At 47.6% G+C, this 20919-nt stretch overlaps 1 protein-coding gene and 1 long non-coding RNA gene across 6 annotated transcripts in view; one reads left to right on the forward strand and one right to left on the reverse strand.

The window, feature by feature from the left end:
• LOC101919768 (immunoglobulin kappa light chain) overlaps positions 1-6233 on the reverse strand; it is a 28137-nt gene extending 21904 nt beyond the window's left edge. Inside the window, exons 1-2 of one of the 5 annotated variants that reach the window (XM_055804207.1) lie at positions 1551-2002; positions 1110-1428 (exon numbers count right to left, since the gene is read on the reverse strand). In XM_055804207.1, the coding sequence (XP_055660182.1) occupies positions 1110-1428; positions 1551-1593 (362 nt within the window). In that variant the 5' untranslated portion in view covers positions 1594-2002. Of the gene's footprint in view, positions 1-1109; positions 1429-1550; positions 2003-3290; positions 3586-3696; positions 3854-5559; positions 5871-5985 lie in introns of those variants that run through there. The other 4 variants (XM_055804206.1, XM_055804212.1, XM_055804210.1 and 1 more) reach the window with 4 other exon arrangements.
• On the forward strand, positions 676-20859 carry LOC129784477 (uncharacterized). The gene is made up of 4 exons (XR_008747230.1): positions 676-811; positions 6824-7265; positions 17384-17594; positions 17699-20859. It is a non-coding gene; the product is annotated as an uncharacterized LOC129784477 (long non-coding RNA).
• The last annotated feature ends 60 nt before the right edge of the window (positions 20860-20919 follow it).

The following is a 20919-nucleotide window of genomic DNA, read 5'->3' on the forward strand; positions in this document are numbered from 1 at the left end:
ACGGGACGGTTTCTTGAGAAAGCCATCAACGTTGCCTGCAGAACTGATGGGTGCTGGAAGCCACTGTTTGTGGAGGGCAGAAGGCAACAACAAATAAGGGTGATTCACTGGACTCAGGAATCCCTTTGGAAAAATGCCGTGCGATCCTATGAACAAAGGCAGCACGAGAGAGCAGCGGTTCCTGGCTGAGCGCTCTGTCTCACACGGCTGACGAGCCCTGAGGATGCCAACAGGGTTCTGTGAAATCCCTGCGCACTTGCGTGCTGAAACTAAAGGCACAAGCCAGAAGTGTTCCTCTCTGGCTCTCCTGCAAAATGCTTGCTGTGCCCAGGGCCACAGGCTGGCTCACTGCACATCTGAAGTCCGTCTGTCAGAGTTGACGGTTTCAGCAAATCTTCCTTCCTTCGCAGCCCCCCTCTGTATCCTCTCTGCCTTCCCGTGCAATGAAAGAAGGGGATGGTTACAGGCAGCACATCACCAGCTGCGGTAGGCAAGGGACTGTAAATCTCCGGTTCAAATCAGTCCGTGTGGGATTCAGTGATGTGCCAATTAGGTATGTCCAGGGACTTACTGCTGCCGACACGTAGAGCAAAGGCGAGTACAGTGGGGGACTTTTCCTAGACATGCCAGGCAGCGGCAAGCCTGTCGTTCACATCACGAAGGTTCTTTCCTCAGCACGTTGTCTGTCTTCTTCTGCCTTCTCTTTCCTTGGGGAGAACCGTGGCTGCACTGGGAAGTCAGTGCAACGTTTGCTGCCCTCGGGGGCCACCAGACTTCTGCCGTGGCTGTGCAGGGAGCAACGAAGGCGCGGGTGAGTTTCCAATATTTGTGTGCTAATTCTTAAGGCAGCAGAGGCTTCCTCTGCCCTGGAAATAGTAGATGTGTGTTTGAAGACCAGAGTGCTGGTGATGGCCCAGGCTTTGAAGGGACGGTTGTGCAGGGGTGCAGGGTTATCTGCTCTTGCTGGGTAGCAGCACAAGGTCTGTCTGCAGCTGAGACCAGATGGAGTGAGGAGATCAAGGCAGTGGCACAGTTGCAACCCTGTGGTTCACATGCTGAGGGAGGGTTTTTGCCTTGAGGATCTTTGAGTTTCTGTCATGGTGAGCGACTCGGTATCCCAGTAGGCGCAGTAGTAGGTAGCAGCATCGTCTGGAATGACATCTTTTATTGTAAGAACACAGCGGTTCTGGCCAGAAAGCACTTCAACCATGTACCTGTGTGCTTGAAATCCACTTTCAGTGTGAGCTTTCCCTCCTGAAAAGTACAGAAACCTCTCTGGAGCTTTACCCTCCTTCTGTTGATACCAGTGTATGACGGTGCCATCAAAACTTGCCCCTAATATCTGAATTTCACATGTCATTCGTATACTCTTTCGAAACTTGGTGATGGATCTAGGGGTCTGCACAGGACTTTTTTGTGCAAATGCATCTAGGAAAAAAAAGGAGGAGACATGATGTCATCATCTGGAGTTGTGGGATTTGGGAAGATGCCTGTTGGCACGGCCATGGGGGTGCCTGTGAGGAAGGGTAGGAAAATCAGGAAGGACTCACAGGACCAAGCGGCTGCAGCCAGGAGCGCTGTCAGCAGCAGCATGCTTGCTTGTCAGGCTCTGCTGTCGCTGAGAGTCAGAGGAGAGTGAAAGGGAGCCCAGGTGGGGACAGCGCTGTGTGGGAGGAGGAGGTGACTCCTTGGGCGGTCTTCAGCCAGGGGTCTTCTGCGCACATGCAGATGGGGCACAGTTGCAGAAAAGCCTCTCCAGGCTGGCGAGCGCTACGGTCGGTAAGGTGGCTGCGGTCCTGTCTGCCTTTCAGGTAACGAGGGGAAGGACGGTTCAATGCTGGAGTGTGGCCCCATCTCTCAACTCGAGGCAGAGCCCCAGAAAGGGCTGCAAGCACGAGCAGCTCCAGCTGTGTAGCGGGGTGCGAAGGTTTCAGCTGGAGGCCACCCTGGTATCGGAGGGTGCGTGCCCTCGCACGGAGGGCTGAGGGGAGCTGTGCAGTGTCCGAGGGGGTGGGAGACTTTCCCCCGTATCACTGGGGACCTCCTTTGGTGTGCAGCACAGTCCCCTGGCTGTGACATGCCCGAGTGCCGGGGGTGCCCCGTACTGGTGCTGCCCTTCACCGAAGCAGCTGGGTCCATCAGCCCGCAGCACCCGGGGCAGCTGCACCGCGGGGACGCGCCTCCACTTTGGGTTGGAGTGCGGGAGGAAAGCTACAGCTGCAGGCTCCTGGTTTCAGAGCTCAGTTGAGATGCCAAGGTTTCTTGGAAAGGAGGGCTGGAAAGGAAACGCGCACCCTGGGAGGGCTGCTGTCAGCAGCTGTGGCAGAGGGGCATCTCCAGAAGCGGGGTGGGTGCGCTCTCTGCTCAAATCAATGTTCACAGTCTGTGGAACTGTAAAACCACCACCATGGATGTATTTGTGCTCATTTTGAAGGTCCAGGTGCATTAGGGGAGTATCTCACTGGACACTGAGCATGTTACTTTCTGTCCTAACTCCTTGGAGTTAGGAGGCACAGAACCATTCCAGTTTTCTGACTTTGCTGTCAGGCAAATGCCAGCTTCCCTAGAACCAGTCATAGATCGTAGCACCTGTTTGTAGGACTCAGTGTAGGTAATCCAAAGGGCTTGAGAGTCTGTGCTTGCAAGGGGTGTAGCTTGTGGCTGATGTTTTCCATTCTGTCCTGGACGCAGGCGAGAACCTGTGACAATAAAGATCAGGGTTTCTGGGCTGTCGTAGGAACTTGTGATGACTGAAATGCAAAGGAAGAGAAAAGAAAAAGATAAAGGAGGCTGTGCGAGATCACCTGGTCTTCTTGCCTTCTGTTATATTCATATCGTTTTTTTCCAAGAGAAGGACTGAGGGGTTGGAGATACGTTTCCATGCTCCAAGGATTCATATAGAGAAGGGAAATTCACAGCTGGCATCTATTCACACACACGGGCAGGGCATGTTGACTGTCAGGTGAGTGCTTTCAGTACGATTAAGCCTTCCTTTTAAGAGCAATGTTTCATCATATATTTACTCTCAAGTGACTGGGACTCTCCAGTTTCTGGATGTTACAGGTGCGTGTGAGCGCTGAAATGAGATGATGGTTGTTAAGATCCTGTGTCTCACAGCTGTCATGAGATAGTGTTGTTTTTCCTATCGTGCTGCAGAAAATCATGGGGGGTGGTGGTGGGGGGGTGGTGCAATAGGGAAGCATCGGAACTTTTAGCAGAGTTCAGAGCGCAAAGCGTCTTTTTGTAGGGCTTATCTCTGCCCAGTTAACACTGTGAGGCTCTGATAAAACCAATATGTACAGTAGTAAGTGCCAGAATCCCTCGGGGTTAAATTATCTATTGTGAGATAATAGAGGGGCTCAGTAGAATGCTTCTGAGCTTGGAATCTCCTTCTATCGCTATTGTCATCAAAAGTAGCTGTCTGTCTCCACATGTAAAGTATCCTCTTTGGCGGCTTTCCAGGAAGGTGCTGGTACCAGTGCACGACATGTTCGTTGCTCAGTCGGCAATACATGCTGGCAGAGCTGCCCGTCACCTTCCCCTGCAGCACTGGGGTTTGCACTGGCACTGCCTGTGCATCTCCACCTGGGAGGGGAAGCAGAGAAATCGGGTGAAGGGAGGAAACGGATGAAGTTTGGAGCCTGGGTTGTGTCCTCCACCCAGGGAAAGGAGAGGGGAGAGGAAAGAAGGGCTTACGGGACCAAAATGAAGTTGCAAGAAGGACTGGGAGCAGGAGCGTGCTGCCCATGTGCGTGAAGCCTGGAAATGGAGACAGAAATGTTATGGAGCCCTTCAGGTGGAGAAAGCCTCAAACGTCTGGGAGGAGGAAATGACTCATTCGGCACATCAGAGGCCATCCTTCAACTCACTGCCAGGGAGGGCGTTACATTTACTGACAAGCTAAACCACAGCAGTAACAGTGTAGAAAGGACATAAAGTACTCAGTCTGAAATTACACTTCTTCATCTATCTGTCTATCTGCTGTGTTCCTCTCAGACTGCTGAGCTCACACGTGAGAAGTCAAACTGTTCAATCCATCCTTTCCCAAGGATGCTGTCCTCTCCTCAGGCACCAGCTGTCCCAGAATCACGCTTCACCAGCCCTTCCTGAAATAAAGTGCCGGCTTTGGTAGCAGACCTTGGGTTATTCATCGTGAACTATCATCTCTTCATCTTACCTGAAGCATCTCCAAGCCGTCTGCTCAGTCTTCCCCACCTACCCCAGACACGGTGAGATGAAGCTGGGTTGGAGCAAGCGTGACTCCCAACCAGCTGTTTTACTGCTGCCTGCTTTTTCTTGTACTTTCTGTCATTTCAGAGCCCTGAAAAGGTGCCCTGCCAAGCCTCCACAGCAAATGGTCCCTTGGGCAGCAGCCACCACACTCCAATGCTCTTCCCTGAGAGAGAGATTTCTCATTTTGTGGCCCAAGAGAAAGACTTCACTCTGGATCTCTTTTTGGTCTTTGTCAGCAGCAGCGTACCCAACTAAGTGTCCTCTCACCACCGGCACAGAAAGCTGATATTCTGCTGTCCTTGCGACAGATACACCCCTTGGTGTCAGGTCCTGCAGTGTAGGCATAGCTACAGAGAACAAACCTGACCCAGACTGTGAGCAGGCAGCTCCCGAGATGGAGACTTTGTCCTGATTATGTCCACTTAAGTGTAAAAGCCAGCAAGGAAGGTGTCTTCCAAGGCCAAACTAGAGCTGCAAGAAGAACCTGCAGCAATGATGTTTTCAGACAAGACGCCGGGGCCTGCAGGCACTTAGGTAATGAACGTGGAGGAGGAAAGGACTGTCCTGAGGGGGTGTGTGATGCACTCGCATTGCGTGAAACACTCACGGGGGCACAGGGTTGTGAGTGGTGTTGCCACATAAGTGAACTCTGACTGCGGCTCTGCTGCCAGCTGTCTGGCTGAGCGCTGCTGTCTCACCATGTCCATGCTTTCCCTGCTTTAGCCTGCAGCTTCCTCCTGTAAGCGGTCTTCACAACCTTGTCTTGGGACCGTCTTTCCAGGAGTTGCCCAGTGCAAGAGATCCTTGCCTCTAAGAAGGAGTCCTCAGGGTTAACAGTGTTAAAAGCAGTCATTGTCATCACAGCCATCAAGATGGGAGTGACCAGTGGTGAGTGTCACCAGTATCCTCATCATGACCTGGATCTGAAGTCTGCCAGGCTGGATCTTCAGAGCAAATATTCCCTGCCGATGCTCCCTCCCTCCAAAGCCAGCGGTTCTTTTTGCTGGCTCAGACTACTTGGGAAAGCGTCTGTGCTATTCAAGGACGAGTCTGTGCTACTCTATAATTCGGGCATCAAAGCATCACCCACAGGAGTGCTCCTTTTTCCCAGCACAGCGCATTCTGCCAGCTGAGCTGCAGGACGCTGCATTTTGCTGCTTTTCTGTGTGTCTGTTACTTATGCTTGCATACTCAGCGTAAACCTGTTGGGATGTTTTAGAGGCAGGAGGGTGCGGTGGTGGTTCCCCGCATTTGAGAGAAAGCCGGCCGCTCAGGGTACAGGCAGCTTTCTGCACAGGCTGCCTGTGGTCTGCTAGTTCTGTGGTACCACCAGTAGGCACAGTAGTAGGTACCTTCATCGCTGGAGCTGATGTCATTGATTGAGAAAGCACAGATGTTTGTCCCTTTCTTCAGGGCAGAATACTTGTTCCTGTAGGAGTTATCATCATAAGAAGCTTGCCCTGTTCCGATATACAGAATCCGTTCGGGAGCTTTGGAAGGTCTGTGTCGGTACCAATGGATAAACGCAGTCTGGAAGTCAGCTATGCCCTCAGCTGCACACTCAATCCATGCAGTTTCAGCCAGCCCTCTGCTAACAGATACGTGGCTCTGCCTCAGAAGCACTTGCTCTTGTCCATCTAGAAAGAGGGAAAGAAACCAGAACAAACGCTCTTAGCCTGCTACTCATTCTCACACGTAAGTAGGGGATGCCTCCTGCTGCTTCCCCGTGCCAGGGTGACATGGGGAACTTACCAGACCAGGCTGCAGCCAGGAGCAGGAGCAGGAGCAGCAGCATCCCGAGGGCTGTTGCTGGCGTCTGCCTCTGGGAGGAAGGAGACGGCTGTCCCGCAGGGACGGTGGGCTGCGGCTGAAGGAAGGAAATGACTCACTTGGGCATCACCCCAAGAGGCTGCCCTGGCAGCAGGCGGGTGACGTTGAGATACAGCAGCATGACTGAACCCCGCTAAATGTTAACGGTCAGATTATAGCTTTTGCACCAGCGCCTCAAACTCACCTTCCCGCTCTTATGCGCATACAAATACAGTTGCTTTAACTCATTTAACATGTAATTTTGTGGTCTGAAGCAGATTTTACCACTGCTGGCAGACTTAGTTGAAAGCTGCTAAACAATGCCTGGGGTCAGGTGTTGTTGCTCGGTTGCACTGCCAATAAATCAAACAAACAAACAAACAAACGAAAGAACTTGGAGCTTAAAGAACGGGAGGGGTCTTTAATTGCTGCTCATCACACAGGTCGAACTCCAAAGTTAGGGGAAACACAGAGCAGCCACTTGGGAGCTCAGGAGCAGTATTGCTGTGCAAGTGAGATGCTGCCCCCCAGAGTGGTATCTCCTAATGCCAGGTATTATGCAAAGCCACACAAAAGCTTTACAGCCCTCCTAGGCTTAGTTTAAAATGAAGATGATTAGGGCAAGCAAAATGAGGAAATTATTCCATGTAGTTTAAAGTCATTCTTCACAGGCAAGGTTGCTGCTGGTTCCCTCCAAAAGAAAACAAAACCACATCCCCTTTCTTTCTTGTCATAAGGTTATCTTTCTTCTGATGTCAGCCAGTTATTTCTTTTTCCACAGACTATCACATAGATCCGGGAACTGCTGCCCTACGGTTGTGGTTGTGACAGGAATTCGATCTTCCACTCTTCTGTGAAATGCAGCCGCTACCCCAGTGCTCACCATGCTCTGGAGACCCCGTATTGGAGACCGGTCCCAATGGGTCCGCGGGGATCAGAGCCCAGTGCTCCTCTGACTTCACCTGCCGGCTGTTTGGCCACAAACAGAACAGGGGTGAGATAAACCCTAACGTCTGTCCTTTTGCAAAACAGAAATACATATCTGTGCGTTGTGTCGTTGCTGGTTTTTTGCAGGCTCACTGCCGTGTTGGCTGAGCAGCCCCGCTGGAGGCGATGAAGAGACTGGCGTTTGCACCTAAATGAAGGTTTGGTTGGCTCCAAACAGAAAACAAAGAGAAAACAAACCCAAGTTCTCTGCCAGCAGGGAAGGACAAGAAAGACGGGTATGTTTACCTGGGACCTGCAGTCCTGAGCAGCGCTTCCCGTTCTTTTCACTTCTATCTTTCCGTTCTGCCACAGAAATGACGTAAGCGGGGCTTTATTCCAGAGATGTAGCTGGAAGCGGGGTGGGAATGGAAAGGCTTTTCCCTCTTCTAGCTAGCCCACCCTGCCGTCCTGTAAACCCACCCTGAGGCAAGTGAGCTGAAGCTATGAAAAGGCCCTTTCTGTCGGTGAAGTGCTGGCGCAGGCCGTGGCGCCTCTGCAAAACGCCCGCTGGCCCAGCAGCGCTGCGGTGCCCGCCTGCCCGCACGGCGTGCCTGCCCCAAGGCCTGGTCAAATGCTTCAGGGTCTGGTTCAGAGAGCAGAGGGCCCCCGCGGCTGCTACTGCCGCACATCCCGCCTGGCACCGCAGCAGGCAGCGCAGCCTTGCGGAGTTACTTTGCACGTTGTCAGGGTGCAGGCAGATTTGGTGGGGCCCGTCCTGATACCAAATTTCCCCCCATTGGACTTGTTTTTGAGGATGAGCCTGGAGGACATGTAGGCAATGCGTGTGGGAGCTGGGTTAGGCCTCTTTCGGCACCAGTGAGTGAAAAGCTGGTGAACAACAGGATCGGAGACGTGGCAGTTGATTGGCACCGAGTGTAGGGTGATTTTTCATTCCATGGCAATACCTCTGAGGCTGCTTTTCTATCATTTAGTCCCATTCATTCTAATCCTTGAACATCAAACGGCATCCTGTGACGTAGCTTCCACCTGAAATCCCTGTTCCTACGGGCAGTGTGTGGAGTTACCCAGAAGTGCAGAGCAAGCCCCAGTGTTTCAGACTTTTACTGACCACCCCAGTAATGAAAAACCGCATAACAGGGTAAAACCTACGTTTAGCTCTCTAGCTCAAATGGAGGTGCTTGAAACTTATTTGAGATCTGCAGGACATCTGTAGTAAATTGCTCATTTTTGTGTTCCTATGATGTTCCAAGAGCGCCATGTTCAGAATATGCTTTCTATGCATCTCACGTGGTTTACTCTCCGATTTTCTTATCAGAATGGTGTGCGCTTCCCAAGCCAAAGGCGATGCCTGGGCCCAATTATTTTTATATCAGCTGGCGTTAATCGGGCAAGCCAGACTGTCATTAGGAAGGAGTTCAATACTGAGGTCCAAAGACCTGCTGATGAGCAACCCTTTCCCTCAGCTATCTCCCATCTCCGCTGCTTCTTCATCCAGGCCATCTGAAAAAACAGGCTTTATAACGACAGCTCACTGATACTACTGCTATCAGGGTTCTTTGTTTTCCAAGTAGAAATGGGTTGCTTGCAGAAGGTACTTCACAGTGCTGGGAACATCGTATGTCACACACTTCCCATTTCTGCTCCCAGATTGACTGGAGTTTCTCATCCCAGGTCACAGGGACACTTTTCAGTCGTCTCAGTGGGATTTCAAACGTCCTCCAATAACTGAAGACAACCTGCACACAGGGAATTTTTTCCAGCCTGGCCTAACACCTGTCAGCTTCTTATGGACAAAAAGGGTCTCCGCTAGGGAAAGCAGCAAATCAAGCAGTTTTTACATTTTTTGCAGCTCAGTGTAGAGAAGCAGTGATTGGTTTTGATGAGCCCATTTGAGCCTTTTTTGAGACACAAGTGGTCAGGTCTCTGTAACAGGTGGAAGTGAATTCAGTGTTGGCCATTGTTCTGATTTCAGCTGGGAAATTTTTAAGCTAAGAGTTTAATAATAGTTTCTGCTTGATATATCTGATGAAAGGTGTATCACAGCAACTATGAAGAGAATGTAAAGCCATTCACATGCTCAGCAGTCAATTACAGTGATTAATAAGAATTTAGGTAAGTTAAGGTTTGCCTCCCAACAGTTTTCTTGTAGATGCTTCTATCTTGACAAAATATTCACCTTCAGGGCTGGCTTCTTCCTTTGTTCCAAACTTACGCTTTGTTGAGAAGACGTGAAAATGAGCTCAGCTATTTCAGCAAGGCCGACAAGATGAAGAGGTGCATGTTGCAAGGAAGGAGCTGTGAAGAATCTCATGAGAGCACTCTTCAAACATTAGGAGGTTTTAGGCCTATCTGGAACACCAGGGATGTCTTGGATAAGGAAAGAGTCTGCTCCACACCTCTGTCACCCCATCCCATCGCGCCTTGAACGTGGGAGACATCTGAATGCAGCTTCTCCCCCTCCACTGGTGCTTTGACTGTGGCTTTGGTTTGTCTTTCATTCTTTCTCCCTGGCTCTCTCTTGTACTTTCTCCTTTTCCCTTTTTCTCTTGCTCCTCCCTTCCTCTCTTCTTTCCTTCCTTCCTTTGTCACTTTCTCCCATCCTCCCTCCCTTCCTTTCTTCCCCCCTTTCTATCTTCCTCCCTCCCTTTCTCTCTCCTTCCTTCCCTGCCCCCCTTCCTCTCTCGCTCTCCTCCCTCCCTCCCTCCCTTTCTCTCTCCTGCTCCCTTCTTTCTTGCTTGCTCCTTCCTTTCATTATCTGCACCTGCTACCACCATTTAGGTCAATGCTCAAGGCACTACTGACTTTGGCAGAGTCAACCCAGCCCTTTCCTGGGAGTGTAAAACACACAAGGTGCTGGGAAAGCCAGTCACTTCCACTGCAGCTGAACCAAGCGTGGGGGAGCACTCTGCCTGTCTCCTGGCATACTACAAACCCCAACATGTTAAGGGGATCTTCCTTTTATTTCTGCTGGGCTTTGGCTGAATGCTCCACCTCGCAGAGTGCTGAGCCCTCACACTGACAGCGAGTCAAGAGGGAGTGACAGGAAGGGGCTCCAGCTCCCACTGACAGTGAGAATCCCGTTACCAATACCAAGTGTGGGAAAAGTATATTCTAGAAGTGCACCTTCCACTGCAGACCAAATGTTTATAATTTCATGTTGTAGCACTTGGCATCCATCGCTCTTAGATCTTTAAACAGCATCTTGTTGGTTTCCTGTCTTAATGGCAAAAGAGCCAGAAGCGAAGGCCTGTGGCAATTAGGAACGAGGTTTGTGGCTTTCTGGGTGGGATTAAAAACAACCCTTTGTCTGACTCAATTCTGCAAAACTACAAAAAGCTGCAAGATCAACAGCAGTGTGGCACTGGCCCAGGACTTGCCCATCACTGCTCCTGGAGACAGGCAAGTCCAGAGTTTTGTACCCTGACCACTCACTCCACGTGAGGTGCAAGAGGCAACACCGCCTGGAAAAAGAAGGTGGACTGCTCCAATATAGATCCTGGTCTACCCTTTGGCTCCTGCTGGAAGGTGTAGACCAATGCCGCGTAATCCTGGCAAGGGAGTTCTTTGCAAGTCAGCATCTGAGAAATATCCATCCTCTGACACAAATTATGATTTCCCGCCCCCCCCCCCCCCTTAAAACTTTCCTTTACAAAAATAATATGCGATACAGTACTGAATGCTTTTTTCAGAAAGCCTACATCTAGATGGCCCTCAGCAACTTCAGCAGCACTGGCTTTCTCTGTTTCTCATTAGTGTGAGTTAAAAATAATTTCGGATATGGAGCCCTTGGTTGTGAATCTGCCAGAGTGCTTTGCATTCTGTAGCTGTTGCGGGAAGCAATAGTAAGGCATTTGGGTCTTCTGGGACTTAGAAGAGTAAGTGAACGCAGTGTTTGTAGCCCTTGCTGGTACCGCAAGTTCAGGCTGTCAGTCAAGACAATGTCCAGACCCTGAGGTAGGCCAGGCTGTCGCCCTTCGTTTCTCCTGGGAGGTGGGGGAGCTCCATTCTGGGGACTGCTAAAACGAGATTAGCTTAGAAACAGTCTAAGAAATAATCTGATATGGAGAACAAGATGGTCTGCAGGGTCGGATAGGTGCCATAAACTTCACTTCTAACTATAGAAAGCTTTGACACTACTTCATAAAGAATGCTGAGAGTGTGTATTTAAGTACCGTACTTCTGTAAATAGCTCTTGTTTGTGCCTGACTTTTCTCTGATGAATAAACCATAGCTTAGGCACACCTGCCAGCTACTTGCCAGCTGTGTGGCTTACCTCAAGTCACTGAACAGCCCAGGGCAGAAGAGTCAACAACCGAGGATGGAAGGACAAGATGATCCAACACTGCTGATACCAGACCACATAATTAGACTGGAGAACAAACAGGAGTCTAATATAAAACCCAAAAGAGATATTTTTGGAGGCCATTAATTAATACATACAATGACCTTCCAAGACAGGAGACTAGCTAGCATGTTTTTCAAGAAGCCCAAAATCTTTCCTAGCCCTGCCACAGCTCCTCTGCAAAGGAAGTTCTGATGTACAGTCATAGTTCAATCCTAAGGGAGACAAAGAAATTAAAAAATATACAAACTGATACCTTGCCCCTCCACAAAAAAAGCAAACAAATTGCTGAAGAGACAGTGTTGGCTTACTTTCCTGTTAAAAAAAGAGCAGAGCAGGGCTCAGCCACAGCTGGGGAAGTGAGTTAGGATCTTGCAAGTCGTTTATGTTTGAGATGCTGAAGCAGTATTTAGCTCTGTGATCTCTGACATCCTACCACGGTGTCAATCTGAGTAGGCGCAATAGTAGTTTGCAGTGTCATCTGGAGTGACTTTGTTTATTGTAAGGATACACAGTCTCTGGCTAGGAAACTTTTCAACCATGTACCTGTGTGCTTGGAAGTCGCCACCTACTACTGTTCTCTCTCCATGGTAGAGAATCCTCGTTGGAGCATCATTCAGCTTCTGTCGGTACCAGTGTACGATGGTGTCAGAAAAGTCTCCATAGATGCCTTTAAAGTCACACATGAGGCGCACAGTGCCTGCAGATTTGGTGATGGATCTAGGCGTCTGCACAGGACTTTTTTGTGCAAATGCATCTAGGAAAAAAAAGGAGGAGACATGATGTCATCATCTGGAGTTGTGGGATTTGGGAAGATGCCTGTTGGCACAGCCACGGGTGCCTGTGAGGAAAAGGAGGAAAACAAGGAAGGACTCACAGGACCAAGCGGCTGCAGCCAGGAGCGCTGTCAGCAGCAGCATGCTTGCTTGTCAGGCTCTGCTGTCGCTGAGAGTCAGAGGAGAAGGAAAGCAGCGCTGGTGCAGAGTCAGCAATGCCGTGCGGCAGGAGGTGGGGTCTCCTTTGGGTGGCAGCTGGTGACACTGTGCATGAAGGCAGAGGAGCACGTCCCCTGAGCTCTCACGGGGAGATGTGAGGGTGGGGGACTCAGCGAGAAGGGGAAGGAAGGAGGAGACTGTCCCCTGCATGGGGCTTTGCTCTGTGGACAGACCATGGAGGGCTGTTGTGAAGCTGAGGCAGTGCTGCTCCCCTGTGAGACATCCCGAGGGTGTGAGCGGTGGTGAAACCATGGGGGACGCGTCTCTTTGTGGTCCGCATCAATTTTACTCTCACAGAATGGGCATAGCCATGCCACATGCTCCGCTGAGTATGAGTTCTGCTTCAGGAAGCTCTCTGACACCGTGACAGGACCACACGGGAAGGTTTCTTGAGAAAGCCATCAACGTTGCCTGCAACACTGCAGGTGCTGGAAGCCAAGTCTCACTGGGCAGAGAGTTGCTCTGGTCTCCTGACACTCAGCCCCCAACCTTCCTCAAGCCAAAGCTGGCTACACTGACCTTTGACCTCTTTTTTCCTCTAGCCCTTCCTCATTTTGCTGCCTGAGCTTGTGAGTGCTCAGACATACAGACGGTTATCCTGGGTGTTTTCTCCCATACTTAAATACAATAGAAAATTTTCCAGACTGCCCTGCAAGTGTGTTATCAGGTGTGACAACGTAACATTGATAAGACATTCAGCATAGTAGGACTTGATAGAAGGAGATGAATGACAATTATGCCCTCTAAGAAATGTTTTGAGGCCAAGAGCTTATCTTTTTCCACAATACCATCTCACCTCTTCCTCTGCATATTGCCCTGCCTGTCATCATGGTCAAGGAGGACACAGCTCCAGGTGACTAATCCTCCTCCTGTCTTGCTATAGAAAGCACAGTGCAGTAAGTAGGCGTCCTCTCACCCCAATAAAACTCCTACACCACCCAGGGTCTGTGACATCAACCAATGAAGACATTGGTGGTGTTTTACTGTGCAGGTTTAGGTTCTGGTAATAAAATGGTGGTGGCTGTGTAGCTGTGGTGTCACCATGCACACACTGTATAGGGCTGGCTCTCCAAATATGTCCCTCCTCCAGAGGAATGGCTCCATGCTCTGGCTGCTTTACCTCTGCTGGCACAGGCATGTCCATTAGCAGCCTGGTGACAGGGAACTGCCAGAGTTTGACCTCAGCCCCCTGCCTGGTCTCAGGCCAGCTGCAAAAGCTCGGGCTTACAGAGATGGAGAACGCCCAGCCCTGCAGCAAGCTCAGCTGGGCACATAAGTGGCCGGTGCTACCCAGCAAGAAACATCTCTGTGCTGAAGTGCCTGACTGGAAAAAACCCCAAGCACAATTCTTCACCCTATCCCCAGTCTCCATCTGTTTTGCTTATTGATTGACGTTGTAAGTTCCTAGGGATAGGGACAGTTTCACTGAGCATTCTTCTGAAGCACCTAACACAGCAATGGGTCAATCACAAACCAGATATAACCATGACAGCAATCACAGTAACTGGATTTGTTTCCTGCTAAGTGTTCGTTTTACTACATGGGGGATCTCGATTAAAGAGTGGTCCTGAGTTTTGTTCACAGATGAAGAGCAGCCTGGTTCCTGCCTGGAGTATTGGTAATCAGATTGTATCCAGGAGGCAAATGAGAAAGGGTCAGACTGAACGTAAAGGAAACATTATTTTCATTGATTGAAAAAAAAAATGTTTGAGAGAGGAAAGTTTGGAGTTTTTCAGGACTAAAGCGAAATACTCACTTTGATGTATTTTGAAAAATATTGTTACACCTTAAAGCATGCAAAAAGGTGTACTGAAAACTTATGCATTTATTTCCAGTCACATTCATAGCTGGAAAGAGAGTGGTATCCTGTTAATAGCCCTGGGCAATCAGGACTGTAACGTCACCGCCAAATTCTCTGTCAGCAATGAAAGCAAAGATATTTAACTCTGCCCTCTTCAAAGTCAGCACAAATCTCTGCAGCCTTCAAGCATTCAAACTGGGTGAAAGAAAACAATCAATTTTGGAATCTGTCATATTAATGAGAAACTACCACAACATTCCCAAGGTGTTCCTCCTGTTATGGCCTACCTCCAGAGTTATGGCATCTGGTGGCCATCTGGTGATGGACTCAAGGCAACTCACCACACAAACCATTCGGTACTTCCACAGGGCATGAGAGTTTGCTCAAAAGAAGGTCATTTCTGTAAGAGTAAAATCTTTGAATAGCCAAAGTAACGTTACATAAAACAAATGTTGTTTACATAAAAACAAGTATTGTTGTTCATTTGCTCATTCATCATGTGAACATAATTAGATTAAAATTTCAAACTCATTCCTCTTCATTTCTTTATTAGGAAGAGTTTGAAATCCATTGAAAAATGGTACTGTCGCAAACCACTAAACGTGTGAAGCTCTGCCAAGAGCCTCTACCCCTGGAAACCAAGTTATTTCATCAGAGCATCTTCTCCTGTGCTGATAAAACTCACTGCCTGTTGTTTACCAGTGTTCCCAGGGCTGATGCAGAGCGAAGTGGACTGATGCCAGGCCCACCTAGGAGCCTGACACCCCTAAGGGGAGCCAGAAGCCTCTGGAGCTAACAGGAATCTCCTGCGTTTTAGGTAGAAATGTATTAATACTACAGAATTGGGACCGAAACGTTCCCTTCCATTCCCTGGTTTCTGCACAGTAGAGCAATTTTTGCTCTCTGGAATATTACCTTGTGGGGCATCAGACACGCGGCCCTATATAAGCAATGACCAGGACCTTTAAAAACATTAAAAACCAGGGGAAGACATGCACTTACAGGGAAAGAGACAAGCTGGGGAGGCTTCCCGGAAGCTTCCACGCCTGTGCTGCAGCATTGTGTGCTCCCAGGCAAGGAGCACTCTAGGGCTGAAAGAGCAAGAAGACAGCCAGAGTCCTAAACCCTCTGATAGGAAAATAAGGAGACTCACCAGCTGCTGTTACTTCAAGCCTATCGGGAAGTTTCAGGCTTTGACAGCGAAAGGAAAGGGGCATGGGCTCACACCAGGGCTGAAAGGGGATGCATGGTCACGTCATCATGGTGTGAAAGCCTGTGAAGGTGGGGGGTGTCTCTTTTTACTGCAAGGGACCTCTACAAAGTGTTTGGTATTTGAGAGGGAAGAGGGAAAAACCCCGAGACAATCTCTGATTAGTTCCCATTTGGTAAACTGGAAGAGTGGAACAGTCTTCAAAGCACCAAGACTGTGCATTGCGTCCTATTGAAAGGCAGGCAAGAAGCACAAAGCAGCATGCAAAGAGACTGCTGCGTTCAACTCACTTCTGACCCTCAACACTCCACTACTGGACTTTGGCACTGATGAAAGTCAAACAGTGCAGCACGAACACCTCAGAGCCACAAGTTGAGCCGGGCTTTCAGTCACCCCAGTGAAACCAGGACAAACCACGGGCAGGCTGAACAGAAAGAGGCAGAGACTGGAGGAGACGCAAGAAAATTACAAGGGAAACTGGCTTAAAAAAGTCAAAGTAGTGTGAAAGAGCTCGAAAATGAAGTCATTTTTTGTTTTAAAATGTTTTCCCATAGTTAATAATCTAGCTATTTATTTAAACACAAGTAGATTATAGAATTATTTTAAGCAGAGGTAGCGTATAAAATTATATTTTTGCCTCTTAAATCAAAATTGTCTCTTTGAATTGGACCAGCTGAGTAACTTGTTACTTGATGCAGATTTGCCACGTTTGGTATACAGCATGCGTTTTAATACGTATGAGACGCAAGGATAAGTTGTGTAATGTCTTATGGTTTTGCTTCTGTTATTGCACTGAATTTGCCCTGCGCATCTGCAGGTATGAGGCAACTCCAGATAATGAGAGATACTAATGCTACAAACTCGTAGCTGAAGGTTGAGCCAAATGACAGCTAATTTGGTAAATGCAAATGCCATCATCTACCACCCTCTGCTGGATAAGGAGCAGTAAAACCCTCAGAAGCCTTTTTTGAGCGGCCGTGTAGATAGATGCCACAGAGCATCCATAGGCATGGAGGGATGCTAAGAATTCCTCCAATACTCTGAAATTTTTAAGCAAAACAGCTGTGCATCGGTCATTTTTATTTTCATGAGTACTTTTTTAGGTGGAGACCAGTGTGATGTTCTTTCTTCGGCTAGGAGATACCTGAAGATCCTCAGCATTTACACAGCCTTTCCTGTAAAACATCTTATAGGCTTAAAATACAGCATTTTCAATCCCTGCCAATGACTATGGACAACTTCCACTTTCCTTTATATCTCTAAAAGACCTTGGGAGCCACAGCACCATGCCAGGCATGAGGTCTGTCAGATTTTGGCCACGGAGAGAGAATTTTGTATAACCTTCTTATCTGGTGATTTTGTCTTAACCTGCATAACCTATTCCTCAGGATTACCAGGTTTTTTTGATTCATTGATACACAGACAGATTCTTCCTTCCACTGCAGGTCAGTGTGTTTAAATTTAAAAACGTAACCAGAGAATTTGAATTACCTGAAATAAATGAAGTGTAGGAAACCTGGAGTACATTCACCTTCTCCTTTGTAGCATGTAACTTGGAAACGTAATAATTTAAGTATATAACTACTTATGTTTCCAGCATTTTGATGTTCTTTTTCCAATTATACCTTGTACTACAAGCAGCCTGACAAGGCAAATGCAGAGGCACTATTAGTGACCTGGGGTTAGCCTGGCTTGCACAAAAGGAGACCTGAGACTTTTTTCCTCTGAAAGCAGGTTGAGGACATACAGGACTTCTGCATTTGTCAACCCTCTTCAGCAGATGTGGGTCTCTCTGACTCCTGAAGACTATTTCTGGTGGCTACATGCTACTTTGTTGTTCTCTGCATTGCATTTAGCGCCCATGACTGGACAGAAATCCTGCATACACACAGAGGGGTACTTCTACTATTCTCTGGGCACTTTTTTTTTTTTTTTTACTAAAGTTTCCTTTAGCTGCTGTTAAACAGCTGAATATGTGGCACAATTCCCTTTGGGATGATTTCACCTTTGCCAAACTAATGTTAATTATGAGGTCTTCATGTCAGTTACAGGAGCCACCATTTGGAAAGTGCTGCAGTTGTGCAGTGATTGAACAGGTCAGCGTGAAGACATCCGTGCAAGAGAAACACAGATGTATTTGAAATGTGGCCAGAGACAGGGTATGCACAAAGATAGCATCAGAGCTGAAGTCACGTGGATAAAGACCTAAGAGAGGAACCTTTGAAAATTTACTCTCATCATACACCTATACATTTGGTGAGATGCTGAGTCCAGAAACATAGCCCCCTTCATATTCTCTAATTCTGAACCTGGACTGAGAAAGTGCCTTTTTCCTAAAATTCCTCTTCTTAATTAAACAGAATTTCTTTACACCAGGAAAAGAAAACCAAAACAGAAGCAAAGTACCTGCCACGCAGTGTCACCAGCTTGCTCGCACAAGTCCATTGCAGTCCCCTCGTCTGCTGCAAACGTCTCGCCACCAGAGAGCACATCAGAGCCAACAGTGACACTGCTGATTCCAGCTGGCTGGAAAAAACACCTTCACCCTCCTTTGTGCTGCTTTCAGACATGTGACCTTGCTTAATTAATTGAACTAATTTTGTAGCTGGGGATTGGCTTATCAGGTGGTGCTTCATCAACTGTCACCTTAGTGTTTTAAATACAAAAAGACAGACCTTTTAAATTAATTTTAAAAACTAAAAATTAAATCCGATGCTGTCCTTCAAGCAGCCAGCTGCGGTGGCTTGGAGGCTACTGTAGTACTTGTGGCTGCTATAGCTGTAATATTTGCTCACGCTTTGCCTGCACATGGGTGTGCAAGAGGGGACAGCTTTGTAAACTGTTCCTACAGCCAGTGGCTGCTCTTTCCTAACTCCATCCATCTAACCTACCCATCACGGTCACTTTCTTTTGATGCCTTTGTTCCCTGTGTCAGCTAGACACTAAGAAATTTTCATTAAGCATGAGCATAACGAGACTATGATTTATGTCTTTCCAGCATTAGGGCATCAGCAATCAGGGCATCCTGGAATCAAATGCCACGGGATCTGAGCAGGACTGTACCTCCCCTCCAGCCTCCCCTCCCTCCTCTTGTGTCAGGGACAGGTGCACCCAGCTGTGAGCTCTGAAAGAGGTGGAGCAAGGTGGGTAGAGGAGGAGGAGGAGGAGAACAAGCACAGAAGTGTCATTCAGCTTATGCATTATTCATTATTCGTGAAAGGCTGTAAACCAGACAGATGAGCTGCAAATACACAGTTCGTTCACTCACATGAAATGCTCCTCCATCTTCAGCTATTCCGTCTTGCTTCCAGGGGCCACACTGTGCATAATCAGCCTGCGGATCAGGAGACTGGGTCCCTAAATCTTTCAAGGGTTTATTTTATGTAGAATTAGAAATTACAGCTGCTCTACAAGGTTAGTAGTGTGCGCTGTCTTAGGCATAAATAAGTCTTCAGAGAAACAAAGATACAATGGCTTATTGTTTTAAAATCACACTGAAAGCATGAAATTTGGTAATTTGCCAAGTCCAATGTGATGTATTAATCAAAAAAATCCAAGAAAAGGGAGAAATAATTCTGGGCTAATATAACTCCAGGGGGGAGGGTATCACTGGTACGTAACAGCAGTACAATACTGGAAAGAATTTCCTTTGCTTGCCCTAGAATAAGCTTCTATAGATGTCAGAGAAATGCACTTATTTTATAATATTCATCTCAGGACCTGCAGACATAAAGGTGTCTGAGAGAGAAGTCTGTCTAATAAAGCTAGAGTAAGAAGAAATCCAATACGAGAAACAGTTGTTAATCCAAAATGATAAATACATTTCTATTCATGAACTCCTGTGAGAAAGGAAAATTAGGAAAATTAACGTTCTGGCTAACTTTTCAATGCCCTTCCTTTAACATCTATCATCTTAGCATATGGAATTTTGCAAGGAGTTTTAACGATGTAACAATAATTCTCGTCATCCTTCCTGCAAGACATGTATTTGCTTTGTGGCCCTGAGGTGCGTGCGTGAGGTACAACAATGTACTTCGCGTCAGAATGGAATGCCATATCCACAGTAACCTGCAGCACTTAAATGACACAGGCATCATGTGCAGTAGTATGCCTTTTAGGACACTATCAGTGCATCTAATAGCTAGCAAATAATTACAGTCCTTGCAGCAAGATGTGGACATTTGATGGGTTTTGAAATTATATTTTTCTTTATACTGAGGTGGAATTAAAAAAGGAAGAGTAGAGTGAATAAGTATTTCTTCAGAGCATGTCAGAAGAAACCATGAAGGCTCTTTGCTGTAGACTTTTCCTGTGTATATACAAGCCCAAGTGTGCTGCAAACACCTTACCAGTAGATTTAGCACATCGACCTGTACCAAGGACATTAGAAGAATCAAGGCCAAGGGTGTTGACTTCGACTTGGGTACTTCTAGCACCAAGAGGGCAATAATGGTAACTACATACAATCAGCGTGCAGTTCTTTACCCCTTTTTTACCTTTATTTCTTTACCCTTTACTACAACGGGTAAAGAAATGCTTTGGGCTGATCATAGTGTCCTCTGCTTCCTTAGGGTTACAGCTGTCACAGATGATGGTCTCACTTGATTGTAGGCCCCCATCAAAGAAGCGGCAACATGGCATCCGTGGGGAAACTGGGGCTCCGTTGTGCCATGCTGGTCTGTTGCAGTGATCTGTAGGGCGGCTATTACTGAAATGCAAGTGTTGAGATGTAGTTAAGCAGGAAACTAGCCTGGAGGTCATCAGAGTCTCACCATAGATCAGGTGTAATAGGTTCTTATGACCACCTCAAAGTGGTGCACTGGAGTCTGGAATTTATTGTGACACATTAAAACCAAAATAAAGTTGTTTCCCTGGGGAGATTCTTGGTCCTGGATCACTACTGACTGCCAAAACTGTTGAAGGAATGAAGAGAAAACCAAAGAGCTTTCCTGCAGCCTCCTTAGACTCCAATTGCTCATTGTGACATTTCAAAGCCAAAATCCTAGCTATTACAGTTGAGTCGTTCAGCTTCTTCACAAAACACGGTTATCACTAGACTTGCTTTTGAAAGCTGCTGTATTATGAAAAATAGAGAAACCAACTTTCCTTCTGTTCCAGAGCAACAAAAAAATCTGTTTCTGAAATCTGAAAATTTAGGAACAAAGTGGAAACAGATGTCATGTGCATACAAAATGAGCTCCCAACCAAAATATCATGAAAAATAAGTGAATTGCTAGGAAAACATAGATATTCCTAAATATTTGCAGCTTCCAGGCATCAGCAAACACAATATAGCAGATTCATGGAGAACTTTCTTTCTACACAAAATAAGTGGACAAGCCAAAAATTACTAAGAGGTAGCAATCTTCAGTTGAGTGACGGTCAAGCAGAAACAAGCTCCCCTGGTGCTTGTGGACTGATATTAGCTGGCAGTCAGAGTCTGGAACAGGAGGAGCAGCTAGGAGACTTGTCGACCTGTGGTTCAGACCTTGTGGAGCTCTGGCCATGACTAGGGTTGAGAGCAAGAATTTAGATGCTGCACCTGCTATGCTGTTTCTTTGGAAAAAGAGGTATTAAAATA

Source organism: Falco peregrinus, chromosome 5 (genome assembly GCF_023634155.1).
Source record: "Falco peregrinus isolate bFalPer1 chromosome 5, bFalPer1.pri, whole genome shotgun sequence".
NCBI lineage: Eukaryota > Metazoa > Chordata > Aves > Falconiformes > Falconidae > Falco > Falco peregrinus.